At 45.0% G+C, this 16022-nt stretch overlaps 1 protein-coding gene across 1 annotated transcript in view; it reads left to right on the forward strand.

Annotated features, from left to right (window-relative positions):
- Positions 1-14057, forward strand: part of CRKL (CRK like proto-oncogene, adaptor protein) — a 37897-nt gene extending 23840 nt beyond the window's left edge. Inside the window, exon 3 of the mRNA XM_025982677.2 lies at positions 10373-14057. Within this exon, the coding sequence (XP_025838462.1) occupies positions 10373-10507 (135 nt within the window). The 3' untranslated portion in view covers positions 10508-14057. The remainder of the gene's footprint in view (positions 1-10372) is intronic.
- The last annotated feature ends 1965 nt before the right edge of the window (positions 14058-16022 follow it).

Consider the following 16022-nt stretch of genomic DNA (forward strand, 5'->3'; position numbering starts at 1 on the left):
TCAGCTCTGGTAGCTTTAATTCAGGTACTGGTGCACAGAGAACACAAGGGCAAGTGTTAAAACAGGTGAAGACTCCAGGCAGCTCCGTGAGGGCAGGGCTGTTATCTGCTTTGCTCTCTGTTGTATCCTTCTGGGGCCTGGCACATAAATAATCACTATTTGTTGAACAAGTAAATGAAAGCCACAAATTGCAGGATTAAAACTGCCTGGTGGTTGCAAGATGTTGATTTTTGTTGTGTTTTATACCTTTTTGAGGTCATGGAACCCTTTTACAATCTGAAGATAGCTTTCTCCAGGAAAACAAACGCATTAATGCACTTATATACATTTCTGCATATACTTCGGGATGTTCTTTGATATCTGAGACATGTTCATGTCACCCAAGTTAGAACTTCTGATTCCATTGTAACTTACTGTGCTTCTGATCTTATTTTTATGTAACCTGAGAATACAGTCTGAAAATATCTGAATGGGGAAAAGAGACGGATTGAATGAGCAGGGGAAGCAGAAAGCTGCTGTGGCAGCCAGTACCTGGGCCCTCGAGGGTTTTGACTGCTCTTGGACTCAAGTACCAGAAGTCAGGCTGTAGAAGTATTGCCAGTGCTCTTCTGTTTATGCTCTGGACGAGTAGAGCTGTAGAAACTATTGCTAGCATTGGAAGTGTTGTCTTGCCTTCTTGCATGGTCCTCACTAGACACAAAGCATGAGGGTGACTAGGGTGTCCTACTGATGTGTGCTTGATTTTAGAGTTGATGTGTGCACTTCCCAAGTGCTGAGTGCACCCAGGTACAGAGATAATAGTGTGGCAGTTTAGTAATAATCAGAGTTGTCATAGGGTGACATTTAATAAGATATGTGTCTCCTCTTGATCTTTTGATAGGATCAGCCATTATCTTCCAGGCTTAGAGTGCTCCTTGCACTGAGTTGATATCCACCAACTTTGAGGTCAATCTGCTCTCTGAAGTGAGTGGTTCTTTGGGCTCAGTCCTTCTATCGTGAAGGCAAAGGAAGGGCATTGTACCAGAATCAGGAGTGATGAGAGGAGCAGCAAGATGGCATCTGAGCCCAAGCATTCTTCAGTGGAGCAGTGAAGAAGCTGGTCCATAGCCAGGCCTGTAACTGTGGGCAGCAGGCAGCATAACACAGCCAGGGCATCTTTTCTGTGTTGGTATTCTAGGGTTATTCCCCATATGAAGGGTCTTGGACTGAGCTAGAAATAGCATGAAGAATGACATGCTATGTTTTCACATGTGAGAGCTCCTTCAAGGCCAGAATGTGGCTTTAATGTCAGGTGGCCATCACATGTCTCCCATTCATTCTCTCTTCCTAGCCTGAACCTTGACTTATCTCTACTGGTCAAGGTTCCCTAGGTCAAAGCAATAGCTCCCTGCTCCTATGCTCTGCAGCTTGGATTCAGTACTGTATTTCTTCCACTTGCTGCTTTTTGTATTGTTTATTCTCTAACAAACATTCATTGAACATCTACCACATCTGGACAGTAGGTTATTGTGTATCCCACAGTGAGACAGAGGTTCCTTGAGGATGAGAACTGAGCTGCAATAGATATGCAGTAAATCTTATTAAATTGATGATGTAGAATGGTGTGGAAAGTGTCTTATAAAGACTGTCAGAATCATAAATTAATTAGAAGGCATGAGATGGGGTGCGTGGGTAGCTAAGTGGGTTACATGTGTGCCTTTGGCTTAGATCATGATCTCAGGTTCCTAGGAGGGAGCCCCACATCTGGCTCCCTACTCAGCGGGGAGAGATCTTCTCTCTCTCCCTCTACCCCTGCTCCTACTCTATCGTGTGTTTTCTCTCTCTCTCTCTCTCAAATAAAGAAAATCTTTAAAAAAAAAAAAAAAGGGTGGGGGACTGTATTCTACTATCCTTAGACCCCTGTGCCTGTTACTGCTGTCCTCCCAAGACCTTTCTTCTCTACTTGGCCATCTGTGTATCCCCAGCAGATGGGGGACATCAACCTGCATTTTTCTTTTTCTCTTTTGAGAGAGAGAACACGACCAGTGGGGAGAGGTAGAGGGAGAAGTGGATTCCCCAATAAGCTGGGCGCTTGATGCGGCACTTGATCCCAGGACCCTGGGATCATGACCTAAACCGAAGGCAGACGCTTAACCGACTGAGCCACCCAGGCACTCCTCTCTTCTTATTTTATTTGTTTGTTTGTTTGTTTATTTATTTATTAATATTTTATTCATGAGAGACACAGAGAGAGACAAGCAGAGGGAGAAGCAGGCTCTACGCAGGGAGCTCGATGTGGGATTCTATCCTCAGTCTCCAGGGTCACACCCTGGGCTGAAGGGGGCGCTAAACCACTGAGCCACCCAGGCTGCCCCTTCTTTTTTAAACCTTGATTCTGCAGACTTCTCCAGAAAGTACTTTACAAAAGAGCTGTGACATGGAGTATAAAATAAGCAAAACAAGTTTCTTCTTTTCAGAGAGTGCCGTGTGGTGTGTGTTGGGAGCCAAGAGGTGACCATGGAAGAGCAGAGAATGGAGCCTCCTTGGTCTAGTCTGCCAGAATCCTGGAGAACAAGGCATCTGACCTCACACAGAGCTTTACTTTCCACAAATGCATATGGGAAGTACCCCCCTGGCAGTAGTGTTATATTATACAATACCGCAAAAATGGAGAGCTGAGCAGCAGAGAGTGAAAAGGGCAGGTGAAGTCTCCCACATTAGGTGCCATGAAACACCAGAGGTAGAGAACTGGACTTGGTGTTGCTAACTTTGGACCAGCAGGTATTCCTTGATGATGAAATGGTGGGAGCAATAGCCAGAGTGTGGTCGGTAGGTTCTGGCTGTAGGAGAGCAGAGTGATTGGGAATTGGGCTGATTGGGCTGGGTGACATTAGATGATAGAAGACAGATCAGGGTAAGATGGCTACACTGATAAAGCCAGGTAGTGAGAGGCTAGGAAAACCAGGGAGGAGGCATTAACCTGGGGTCAGAGCATATTCCTTGCCCCCAGGCTGGAGGGGTGCACTCACCCAAGATGTGGAAGAGGGCTGCCCCAGGCCAGGTTTTCAGGAAAGTAAGACTTTGTTTTCTTTCATATTTTATCAAACATCAGCCAGGGCAGGCTAAGATTACAGACTTCAGGCAAAATGTATGCTCTCTGGGCACCTGGAGTCCAGTTGAAGATAGAGAAAGCATAGATAAAATTACAAAATTCCAAAGTATTTTTTGTAGGACATCAAATGAGTGGACCTAACGAAAACTTAAGTTGCTGGGCCCATTATCTGTCAACAACACTCATCAACCTCAAACAGTAGCTTTGTTTTCAGTTTCAGCTCATTTTTGCCTTAGCCTTTTTTTTTTTTTTCCTCATGTAACATCTTGGCAGAACTGGATCTAGCTCTGAGTGCCAGCTCACTACCTACAGACTTCCCAGATACCCTGAAGCCATCATCCTTTGTACAGCACAGAGTCTACCTGGGTGTTTGATCACCTGGGTCCCCTCTTTCGTCACAGAAATTTTCGTCACAGAATTCTCCTACACGTTTATACCTACACATTCTCTTACTTGTCCTTGCCTTGTTGTATAGATATTGTAATACATTAATTGTATTTTCTTTGTGATCATTAACAATAACTAGAAGTTAATTTAGAATGATATCAGTAGCTTTCTATCCATGATTTTCTTTATATCATTTTTTTAAAAAGATTTATTTATTTATTTGGGGGGGGGGGCGTGGGGAATGGCAGAGGGTGAGAATCCTTAAGCAGACCAAAGGGAACCAGATACCCCAAGCACGGAGCCATGAGATCATGACTTGAACTAAAACAAAGAGTCTGACACCCAACTGAACCACCCAGGTGCTCTCCTATTTCATTATTTTATTTTATTTTTATTATTTTTAAGATTTTATTTATTCATGAGAGAGGCACAGGGAGAGGGAGAAGCAGGCTCCATGCAGGGAGCCTGATGTGGGACTTGATCCCGGGACCCTGGGGTCATGCCCTGAGCCAAAGGCAGACGCTCAACCACTGAGCTACCCAGGCATCCCCCTATTTCATTATTCTAAAAATAAAGACAGAGACAGTCTGTTTTCTTGGGTCAAAGGGAGGTAAAGAATGTTGTATGTTGGAGAGAAAGGTCAGACAGTGAAGCTCTTCATCTCCTTAGCCTCTTTGTGCTCCAAACATGAGATAGCAGGTTCCTGCACTGAAAAAGGCTCAAAAGGGACACCTGAGTGGCTCAGTCAGTTAAATGACCAACTCTTGATTTCGACTCAGGTCATGATCTCAGGGTTGTGAGTTAGAGTCCTATGTCAGGCTCTGCACTGGGCGTGGAGCATGCTTGCATGCTTAAGATTCTCTTTCCTCCTCTCCCTCCCACCCCCCAATCAGGCGAGTGCTTTCTCTCTGGTGTGTGTGCGCTAGCATATTCTCTCTCTCTCTCATAATAATATAATTACTTGGTCCGCTTTCTATAAAGGAACATGAAATTTTTCTTAAATTGGTATGATTTTCCCCACGTATGAATAAGAAAAACGTTTTCTACTATCTATAAATCAAAATATTATGATTTGGAGAAAGAGCAATACTTGGACTCCAGGCACTAATCATAAAACAATCTATATTTCGGAAGTCTTTAGTATGTCCCAAATATTTAAAATTTAGTTTTTATTACTATTTTTTAATAGATTTTATTTATTTATTCATGAGAGAGACAGGGGGCAGAGATGTAGGCAGAGAGGCAGAGGGAGAAGCAGGCTCCTCACAGGAAGTTAAGTGCGGGACTTGATCCCAGAACCCTGGGATCATGCCCTGGGCCGAAGGCAGATGCTCAACCACTGAGCCACCCAGGCGTCCTTAATTTTTATTATTTAAATCTTATCTATTCGGGGCAGCCCCAGTGGCGCAGCGGTTTAGCGCCGCCTGCAGCCCGGGGTGTGATCCTGGAGATCCAGGATTGAGTCCCACGTCAGGCTTCCTGCATGGAGCCTGCTTCTCCCTCTGCCTGTTTCTCTGCCTCTCTCTCGCTCTCTCTGAATAAATAAATAAATCTTAAAAAAAAATCTATTCATCAAATTATTATTTCCTTTTAAGACAAAAATCAGAGAAACGTGTCTTTTCAGTTGTAATTTTTTTTCCACTGGGTACTTTACAAATTAATATTTTTTACAACTTAATTTTCTTTTATGGTGAAAAAAATTTGTATTTAGATTTATAGCCAGCTGGACTCAGTTTAGATGATCCCAATTTTGTTGGCAACATCCAAAGCATCATAGTCAGGAGCCAAACATATGCTTTCTTCTCTCCATCAGGCCTGATCATGGTGTTGACCTTGGCCATATCAATGTCATAGAGCTTCTTCACAGCCTGTTTGATCTGGTGCTCATTGGCCTTTATATCCACAATGAACACAAGTGTGTTGTTGTCTTCTGTTTTCTTAATGTCTGACTCAGTAGTCAGGGGCAACTTGATGATGGCATAGTGATCAAGCTTGTTTCTCCTGGGGGCACTCTTTCGAGGATATTTGGGCCTTCGAGACAGCAGGGTCTTGGGTCGTTGGAATGTAGGTGACACATGGATCTTTTTTTTGGTGACTGCATGCCTTTCAGCACCGCTTTCTTAGCTTTCAAAGCCTTTGCTTTGGCTTTGGCTTTGGGAGGGGCAGGGGCTTCCTTCGCCTTTGGCGCCATCTTTGTGAAAGGGCCAACTTAAATTTTATTGCAAATCTCAAAAATAGAATTATCGGTCTTTCCCTTTAAATTTTAATTATTCGGGATCCCTGGGTGGCTCAGCAGTTTAGTGCCTCCTTTCGGCTGGCCCAGGGCGTGATCCTTGAGTCCCGGGATTGAGTCCCACGTTGGGCTCCCTGCATGGAGCCTGCTTCTCCCTCTGCCTGTGTCTCTGCCTCTCTCTCTCTCTCTCTCTCTCTCTGTGTGTGTGTGTGTGTGTGTGTGTGCGCCTCTCTTTGAATAAATAAAATCTTTAATATATATTTTTTTAATTTTTATTTATTTATGATAGTCACAGAGAGAGAGAGAGGGGCAGAGACACAGGCGGAGGAAGAAGCAGGCTCCATGCACCGGGAGCCTGACGTGGGATTCGATCCCGGGTCTCCAGGATTGCGCCCTGGGCCAAAGGCAGGCGCCAAACCACTGCACCACCCAGGGATCCCAAATAAAATCTTTAAAAAGAAAATTTAATTGTTCGACTAAGTGAATTATTTCTGTTGAGCCTGTGACATGAGTTTGAAAATAATTTGTAATAATCTGCTAATCTATAAATACATGTAGTTGGCTTTTTACACCCTCTTTCTCCTATATATATCTAGTACTTGACTACAAAAATATGAATGCTAGAGTACATTTTATTTTGTCTCAGAACTTCTTATGCAACTCTTGGTCTCAGGGTCATGAGTTCAAGCCCTATATTGGACCTAGAGTCTACTTTTAAAAATAAAAGATTTTAAGAATCTAATTCTTTTTAGGATTTATCTATTTTATTTTAGAGAGAGCATGTGCACATGAGTAGGGTAGGGGTTTGGAGGGCAGAGAGAGAAAGGAAAATCTCAGGCCGACTCTGTGCTGAGTGCAGAATCTGACACAGGGCTCGATTTTCATGACCCTGAGATCACGACCTGAGCTGAAATCAGGAGTTGGATTCTTAAATGACAGCCACCTAGGCACCCCAGAATCTAATTATTAATTACTAGATAACTCTTTATAAGGCATCTTACCATGGAGTTGAATTAGTGGTGCTCCTATAGAGGCATTTGAGTCACAATTTAGAAAGGAACTTATTAGGGCAATTTTTTAAAAAAAAAACTAAATTTATACTATGTTATAACCAGGGAGCCTCATGGTTTTAAAGTTCTTTTTTTCCCATTTTCATTTGTCAAGTGTTCAAGCTGGTTTCCACAAGGTGTGAGAGGTTTCGTTTGTTAATAGTGCTATTTTCCACCTAAATATAGTTACTGCATTTTTGTTTCTCAGTAGATTTGGAGAATCACAAGTAGAATGGTAGAATAAAAAATGGAGAGCAGAGAGGTAGAAAATTCAGAGCAGTCGGTCTGCGATCACAGGGGAAGTTGTGAAGATAGACCATTAAAAGCAGTGAGTGGGGATCCCTGGGTGGCGCAGCGGTTTAGCGCCTGCCTTTGGCCCAGGGCGCGATCCTGGAGACCCAGGATCGAATCCCACGTCAGGCTCCCGGTGCATGGAGCCTGCTTCTCCCTCTGCCTATGTCTCTGCCTCTCTCTCTCACTGTGTGCCTATCATAAATAAATAAAAATAAAAATAATAAAAAAAAAATAAATAAATAAAAGCAGTGAGTGTCTCGGTGAGAAGAGGCTGAAAGTGGAAGGTTGAGTGGTCCTAGGTTACAGGTAAGCCATGCTGCCTTTACACTCTGCAAGGTGGCAAGAACACAGATGACCAGCACTGGATGCTCCTTGGTTTTTTACCTCTGCTTTGTGATAAACCAGCACTTTGTGATGTTGGAGAGGTTCAGACTCCTATATCTGTTGTGTCAGCCTGTCTTGCCTTATAGAACGTTAGTGTACATTGGGGATCAAGAGTAATAATAACAACTCTGAAGAAGCTTTGCAGGTAAAAACCTCTGTGAAAATGGGTCCCTGACTCATGGTGTCCATTGAATTGAAAAACCAAACCAAACCAAAACAAAACAGGCCTGGGGGTGTCTGGATGGTTCAGTGGGTTGGGCATCTGCCTCCACCTCTCGTCATGATCCTGGAGTCCTGGGATCAGGCCCCACATCAAGCTCTCTGCCCAGCGGGGAATCTTTTCTCCTTCTGCTTCTCACTCTGCTCGTGTGCTCTCTATCTCATAAATAAAATCTTGGGGCAACATGTCTGTAAACCCCCCCTATAAATTTCTTGATGCTGTCTTAGAAATGGCTGATTGGGGATCCCTGGGTGGCTCAGTGGTTTAGCGCCTGCCTTTGGCTCAGGGCGCAGTCCTGCAGTCCCGGGATCGAGTCCCGCGTGGACTCGAGGCTCCCGGCATGGAGCCTGCTTCTCCCTCCTCCTATGTCTCTGCCTCTCTCTCTCTCTCTCTATGTCTATCATAAATAAATAAATAAATCTTAAAAAAAAAAAAAAAGAAATGGCTGATCTTGGGTTGCCTGGGTGGTGCAGTTGGTTAAGCATTCAACTCTTGGTTTCAGCTGAGGTCGTGATCTTAGAGTTGGGAGATCAAGCCCCATGTCAGGCTCTGTGCTCAGTCAGCTTCATTTTCTCTCCCTTTCCCTCACTGCTCACTGTTGCTGGTGCCCCACCCCCCAATGGATAAATAAAATCTTAAGAAAGGGCTGATCTTCTGTTTGGACCATGGTCTAAATAGGTGTTGGAGTCTAGAGTTTAGGTCTCTGTTAATTGAAGTTTTCCTCATTTTATGCACCTTACCTTTTTTTTTTTTTTTGTTTTTGAGGATTTGTTTATTTTAAAGACATTTATTTATTTGAGAGAGAGAGTGTGTACACTAGCAGAGGGAGAGGGAGAAGCAGACACCCCACAAGCAGGGAGCCCAATGCAGGGCTCGATCCCAGGACCCTGGGTTCATGACCTGAGCTGAAACCAAGAGTCAGACCCCCAAACAGCTGAGCCACCCAGGCATCCCTTTTGTTTTAGCTTTTTGTTTCTTGTTTTGTTCTGTTTTATAGATACCTATGTTTAAACAACCACATTACTGGATTTTAGTGTTTCTGCTTGAGTCTTAGCCATCTTATAAACTAATCCAAATGACTTTCATATTTGCCTCAGAAAACATACCTCCTTTTCCTCAGAGGGCATTGACCTCCCTGGTAACCAAGAGAGGCGATGGGGCTGGGCCCAACGCCTCTGAGCTTCAGGGGGTTGGAGCAGGAATGGGGCAGGAGGAAGGAGGTTGGCCTTCACACGAAGGGCAGCAAAGCCATTCTGGCACACTTCACACAAAGTGTGCCAGCAGAGCTGTGTGCCGGTGGACTTCTAAAGCTGCCTTGTCCCCTCTGGAATCCAGGCTAGTAGTCAAGCTTGCTGGACCATAGTTTTAGCAGAAGACCCTTTTTTCCCAATGAAATTTTTAAAGTTAAAAAAAAAAATTTAAAGTTGAGATTTCTAAGAATTTGCTAAAAAGTCAGGACAGTTAACTGTTAGAATGGGCAGGAAAAATTGGAAATAATATGAATGACAGATGCAGTCTGATATCCACTTCAGCACCCAGGTTATTTCTGAATGTGTGTTGTTGGAGCAGTGATAGGAATCTTTTAACCTTTACCTTGTCATTTGGGAGGAGTCTTCAGTCAAATACATGATGAGAAAGCAGTTTCATTCCAAGGGAGATCTGCATGAAAAGCAGGTAGCAGGCACCACAGGTTAGTTTAGCAGTGGTGCATTTCAGTATACTTTTTTCTATTATAACTTTATAAATAAAGGTTTAAAAAGTTGAAAGCCCAGACACTTGTTAGGCCCTTAAAATACCTCCCTAGAGTTCTGTGGGTCTCCAGAACAATTTGAAAACCACCTCCAAAACAAAATTCCCGCCTTCTCCTTAATGAGTGGAGCAGTCCCTAACTGGTGCCCCACCCCCCCAAAGTCCCTCTCACAATAGATAGAATTCCTCCCACCCTGAAGTTTAAAGTAGGCCGAAAAAGATAGATGCCCAGAGTTGGGCTTCCTTTCCCTGTGATGGCCCCACAGAGGGGCAGGCAATGGACAAATCAGGGAGACATTATTGCTGCCTGGGGCAGGAGAGGGGAGTGGCTTGGTAACTGAGGTCTTGTTGGTGACAGCATTTCCACCCCATGTAAATTAGGGTGGAGATAGATTTTTTTTTTTAATACCCTTTTTTTGTGTGATTTCACTTCAGCCATCCTGAGAGAGTAGTTAAGTGTTCATTTCTTTCCTGTTGGGAGTTAATAACTGACATAGGGAGAAAAAAGGTTGCTTTTGTGCTCAGAAGGTCCTTCACTTAATACACATTCTCACCAGCTGAGGAGGACAGCACGTTTATGGTAGCACCTTGTGTCTTTGTTTTTGTTTTTTCTTTTTTAAGATTTGTATTTCTTCATTAGAGACACAGAGAGAAAGAGGCAGAGACAGAAGCAGAGGGAGAAGCAGGCTCCCTGTGGGGAGCCTGATGCCGAACTCGATCCCAGGACCCCAGGATCACAGTCTGAGCTGATGGCAGATTCTCAACCACTGGCCACCCAGGTCCCCCCACATTGTGTCTTTGGCACTGCTTGATTTTAGGTTTTATGCACATACACCCCCCCCCCCCAAGAAAAAACTTTAAAAATTCTATAGGTTCCTTTGGATAGAACAGTGTGTATGGGTTAAACTTTTTTTTTTAGTTTGCAGAGAAAATGCTGACTGTGTCTTCTTTCTCCATCCTTACAGGTTGGTGACATTGTGAAAGTCACAAGGATGAATATAAATGGCCAATGGGAAGGCGAAGTGAATGGGCGCAAAGGGCTTTTCCCCTTTACGCATGTCAAAATCATTGACCCTCAAAACCCTGATGAAAACGAGTGATTGCTGTTGCCTGTTTCCTGCTGCTTCCTTGTTCTGCCTGTCATAGTCTCCTTTGAAGTGGGAAAGCATTCTCTCTCATAGGCAATTACACTGCATTGCCGATGTCCAGCTTTCTGCAGAGTGGCGGTCTCTCATACACATTTGGAATGCACAGTGGCTGCCTCGGCATTTGTATCATAGTCGTATTGTCAAAGAGTAGCAGATATTAGAGTTCTTTTGGATCATAAACTGGATATACTGGTGGAAGCACACAAGTGGAGAGAAGTTGATGAGGAAGGGGTCGGTCTTCTCGTCACTGCCCTGTTTGTACTTGTGACTGATTCTGTCATGTTCATCAGATGGAGCTTGAGGCCATGGTGAGACATTGCACGTTGCTGTTCCACAAAGCAATGGTTCAGTCACCGTTTTGCTTTTCCTTTGAAGAACAGAGCAAATGAACCTTAAAGAAGAGGGAATTCTGTCCTAAACTCCCCAAATCTGGCTCTTCTTTTTTCCTTTCGTTTGGTTTTGGAAGACTTAATTAGACTTGTGTGTTCTGAACAGGTTTTTAAGTAGCAGGTTGGATTTTTGTGATATTGTAAGGAATGACACGTGCCTCTGAGCTTCCCAAACTGAAGCTGCTGTAACTAAAGGAATATGGAAAAACAAAACAAAACAAAACACAACCCTGAAGCAGAGGCCTTTATTGTCTTGGCTGCCAGTTGTACCTGTTTTGCCATGTAGTAAACAACCCACAAAAGTCAGTTGTAATGTGCCAAGCTTGTGTGCCTGGCTCCTTGGATTACATTTTCCCCAAAAGCACCAGAGTAGGGGGTGATTTGGGGAAGGCTTTGCTTACTTTGTCAGTGATGACAGGAACGATGGGGGAAAGCACTTGGCTAGTTTTCTGTCCAGTGTTTCAGTGAATACACCCCTTTAAGGTATAGGAATTAAATTTCTTTAAAAAGTGAGGTTGTTCATAGAATCATTGACTTCATTAATGAATCTTTAAATTCTACTCACTGAGGCTCACTCCTCGCTGCTGCAGGCCAAGCTCACAAAGCTGCCAGAGAAAGATGGTGCTGCTAATACTGGTTCCCCAGTCTCTGTGTCTGAGACGCTCCCAGGCAAAGAAAGTTCAAGTTCTGGAAATTGGTTAATGCATCTGATGTCTAAGATTTTAGTGACTTGGGAGAACCATTAGCGATTTAGCAATTTGATGTAAACATTTCCTTGTTAGCTAAAAGAGGGCTGTTCATACAAAGCCAGCTTGGTACAAAGGTGTGGCTGATTCATTGTCTGGTGTACATAGCAGACTAGGATTCTGGAACCTTCATGCAGTTCAGTCTGCTCTCCCTTCTGGAAACTGATGAAGACATGCCTCAGCTCAGAATGAATAGAGCAGACCTGGAAATGTAGCAGCCACCTACTGAGTGACTGACTGCATCATTTGCTGAGCGGCTGCTATAGCCCTGGCCCTGTCTCCTAAGGGTCTTAGGTTTTGAATTAGAGCAGTATATGTATATATTCTGGTGACAGAACCAGCAAAGCAGCCATTTTTTCAATCTCCCCTTAAATCAGTATTCCATTAGGTAGATAACTGCCATATTAAAGAATCTTGGAAGTGTTCCCATGACAAAGTTAATAATGATCAATTGGAAAAAAATATTACTGTGGCTACCTGTCTGGTTTTCCTGATAAAAATGCAGTCTGCTCTCCCTAATCAGTGAGCACTGTGGCCACGTCTTGCTCTGAAGGTGCCTGTCCATTGTAGTTGCCTCTTATTCTGAGTTTAGCCCTCCCCCCCCCCCCAGCTCCCACAGTAAGTGGCACACATGTGGCAGCAGTTCCCTCTACCTGCGTGGACGCAGTGTTCACCTTGCAGCCAGTGGCCCGGTACTAAAGGGGTTGTCCCACAGAAGGTGGAGTATGTGCTATGTGCCTTGTTCAAGAGAGGGCACAAACCTTACAGCTTTCTTAAACCAAGTTTAGCTGAGGGGCTTAGCACCTTTCGGTGACAGTAGTTGGTTCGGAGTACTCAGGAAGTATGTGGGCATTTTGGAAAGCAAGACTTCCCTTCAGCCTTGTCTGCTGACCCATAACAAGACCCACCTCATGTGGAGCACTTCAGAATCAGAACACCCCACAAACCTACTTTGGCTTCATAATAAGTCTGCTTGTCACTTCAACCTACGTACATGTCTCCAGGGCTGCCCAGGAGACTGGGAGCCTGAAATAAGGTGAGTCTTGAGTTCTGAACTCTCCAGATATGTGCCAAAAGTGTAGTACCTTTTTGACTTAGGACCTTATTAGTTTTTTTTTATCAGGCAGGGAATTTCTCTTCATCACACTAAATAGACAAAAAACAGCACTCACCTCAGCTTCGTGCTTGGGTTCCCCACTGATTGGGGAAAACTTCCTGTTTCAGAAAGCGATGCTTTTCTTCCAGAGGAGCTGCCTTCCCTCCGTGGTTGTTCTCCTTTTAGGATTGTTCATTATTGCTACTTGCTCTGCTCTACTGTGTGTCACTTAAGAAAATATTTGGATGTTAAATTAACTCACTTGGGAACTGAACAAATTACGAACTAAAGGGCATTGACAGTTTGACTCAAAACTTATTTATCCTGAAAAGGACCTCCAACACAGGAGTCCTCCTTGTCATTTCTTTGTGGTGTGGTACCACCTGATGGCATGGTTAAAGAGGAGCACGTGTCGACAAGCTGCCATTTGACAACTTTGATCACCCATACAAGACACCACCTGTGCTCATGGTTGGAAAACTGAAAGGGGGGAAGGACAGCTGCTCCCCTCCTTGGAGCTCAAGGATCCTTGGCTCCGTGCTTTCTTTTACAGCTGTTTACAGACAAGACAGGCCAAGGCAGACGGCCACTGCTCTTGTAATGTTTGCTCAGAGGAATATGACCATTTTATTTTTGAAAAGGGATGATGTGTTTTTGTGCCAGGTGTTTATAATTTAATCCTTTAATATTATGTTCATTAACCTCTTAAAATGAGTGACTTTTCGATTGTTTTAACACAGTACCTAAGACTAATGCTTTCTGTGGACACCACTGAGCTCTGCCTCAAACTCCACCCTCTGGGACCAGAGACCTCTGTCCCTGGTTAACTGCTATCAGTGTGGAAACTGAGCTGGTTGTATATTCTAAAGGAGTAGAAGGACAGTTCCCTGAGACAGGGTCGTTGTCTCTGCAGGAGGAACAGTGGCCTTGCTTCTAGACGGTCTTCACTGTGTGTTTTAAAATGACAACAACAACACAAAACTTTTGACCTGTAACTTAAAGATCATAAACTTCAGGCAATAATATTTTCTGTGTAAGCTTTTAAAATTATTTTTGGGGATCATAGCTTGTTTTATTTTGTGCTATAAAATTAACAGTATTAAATGACTTATATTCTTAGAACATCGAGTGTCTTTTCTTAACAGATTAGTGCCTTTTTATTTTTGTATTCATTTTACGTTACTGGTCCCGGCATCAGAACCCTTGTTTCCATGGCCTGTTTGTACATTGTCTCAATAAAACTTGCATCAGCCGGTGGTGGCAGCGGCGGCTTTGGTGTTTCGGTGTCTCCTCAGTGCTGCCTGCAGGCTCTCAGCCCACATCAGCCTCCCAAGCAATTAAGCACCTGGTGGATGCCTGTGAAACACAGAAATCACCAGTGCTTCTCCAGGGATGCGTCTTGCAGCCCACCCCTGTCCTTGCTGACTGAAAAAGAAGTCTTGCATTGGCCCTTCCCCACCCTCAGCCCCCCACCCCCACCCAAAAGAGAAGCAGCTGGTGTTGTGTTCCCCTTTGGAAGATGAAACAGTAGTTGCCACACTTTGTCACCAAGGAAAACTTGGATGTTTTCCCTTCTAGGCACCTGTATCTGAAGGCTTCTGTTAAATATTTGTTCACAAGCTACCCAGCATTCAGTGGTTTCAAGTAAAAGTCCTAGAAAACAAGCAGCCTCATCCCAAGTTAGGGCATGATACCTGCTTAACTTTTTATATTCTTTTCTCTTCCCATCTGTATATAGCCTTCCTGATGAACTCCAGGGACCTGCAGGTAGACAGTTGAGGGGCAGAGCACACCACAGTGATTTTCTTGACATCCCCCTCAGCCAGAGCCCCATTCCTCCAGGTATTTCTGTGCCTATTGAGAGGTCCACATTTCCTTGTAGTAAAACCTCCGGAAATTAGTTTCAGGAAGTGATTCCAATCCATATTTATATAGAAGTATGCTGCAAAAATGTACTCCCTGGCTCCTACATTCAGGATTGTGCAAAATTTGAAAGAAAAGTTTGTCTTAAGTGGAAATACCAAACTGTTAAATGTTTCTGAAAGAAACACCCTAAAGACAGACCCCTTTGAATACTTTCAGGTTGAAAAGGTGTATTTTGATCAGCAGTACTGGGCTGGGTTCCTCTGTGGCAGGGAAACCCTTGGAAATGGGGCCAGGTGTGGGGGGCTGCTCAATGTTGTATAGTCTCCCTCTGCTAAGCTAGGCTCAGTGCGGGCCCACAGAGGCCATTGCCCAGATCTTGAAACCTCATTCCACAGCAAAACCCGGGACATTGCTGGGTTTTGCATACAGTCTCTTCCCTGGTCCGTGTTCTGGGAGGCCCTTCTAACTTGCCTAGTCATGGATCCTCTCTCCCAGCCCCCTGTAAAGACCTGACCCTGCCCTTGGAGTCTGTGCGTACACCCTGGTTCCCTGAGCTGGAGCACAGAGGGGACCCCTGCCCTGCCCTGCCCTGCCCTGGAAGGCTCCTGGCGCGAAGATAATTTGTGACAATGAACCCCGACAGGTTCAGGAAGGCTTCCTGGCTGCCTGGGGGAGGGGAACTAAATGTAATCCAGGCCTAGGGAGCAGCTCAGGGCTGGAGCATTCCCTGGCTTTGTCTTGGCCCGAGATGCCTTGCTGACTTGAGACCTCGAGTGACCTGCCCTTCCTGGTCCCTCTGATTTCATCAACACCGTTGGGCCTCCACCTTCGCTGCACAGTGGAGACCTTGGGGATCCCATCCCAGGTTCTGATTTCATGGATTTGGACGCTGGATTTTTTTTTTTTTTTTTTAAGTTCTCCAGAGTTTTCTGTTATGCAGCCAAGTTGGAGAACTTTTGCCAATGAACTCCCTCCTGAGCTCTCGGAAGCCCTGGGCCAAGGAGCTGTGGCCTATCCACTGATGCCTGTCATAGGTGAGCGAGGCTTGAGTCCGCCCGGGAGCGCGGACCGGAGCCAGTGGGAGGACTACCCTTCTGGGAGCACTCCCTGCCCCTCCTTTATGGAGAAGGCTCTAGGGTGGAGGGCCCCCGGCGCCACACACCTGGTACTTGGAGGCATCCTGGGCGCCAGGCCAAGGGCCGCCTCACCTAGACCCCCGTTCCACCACCTCGCGGGCCGGTTCTGGGGACCACTACTACCGCCAGGTCCACCAGACCCCTAATACCTGGCTCCAGCACTCCCCACGCCCCGCCGCAGCCGTCGGTCCCCGGGACAGGCGGGGACAGTCACGCGGGGAGGGATGCCGAGAG

This window comes from Vulpes vulpes, chromosome 10 (assembly GCF_048418805.1).
Source record: "Vulpes vulpes isolate BD-2025 chromosome 10, VulVul3, whole genome shotgun sequence".
Lineage (NCBI taxonomy): Eukaryota > Metazoa > Chordata > Mammalia > Carnivora > Canidae > Vulpes > Vulpes vulpes.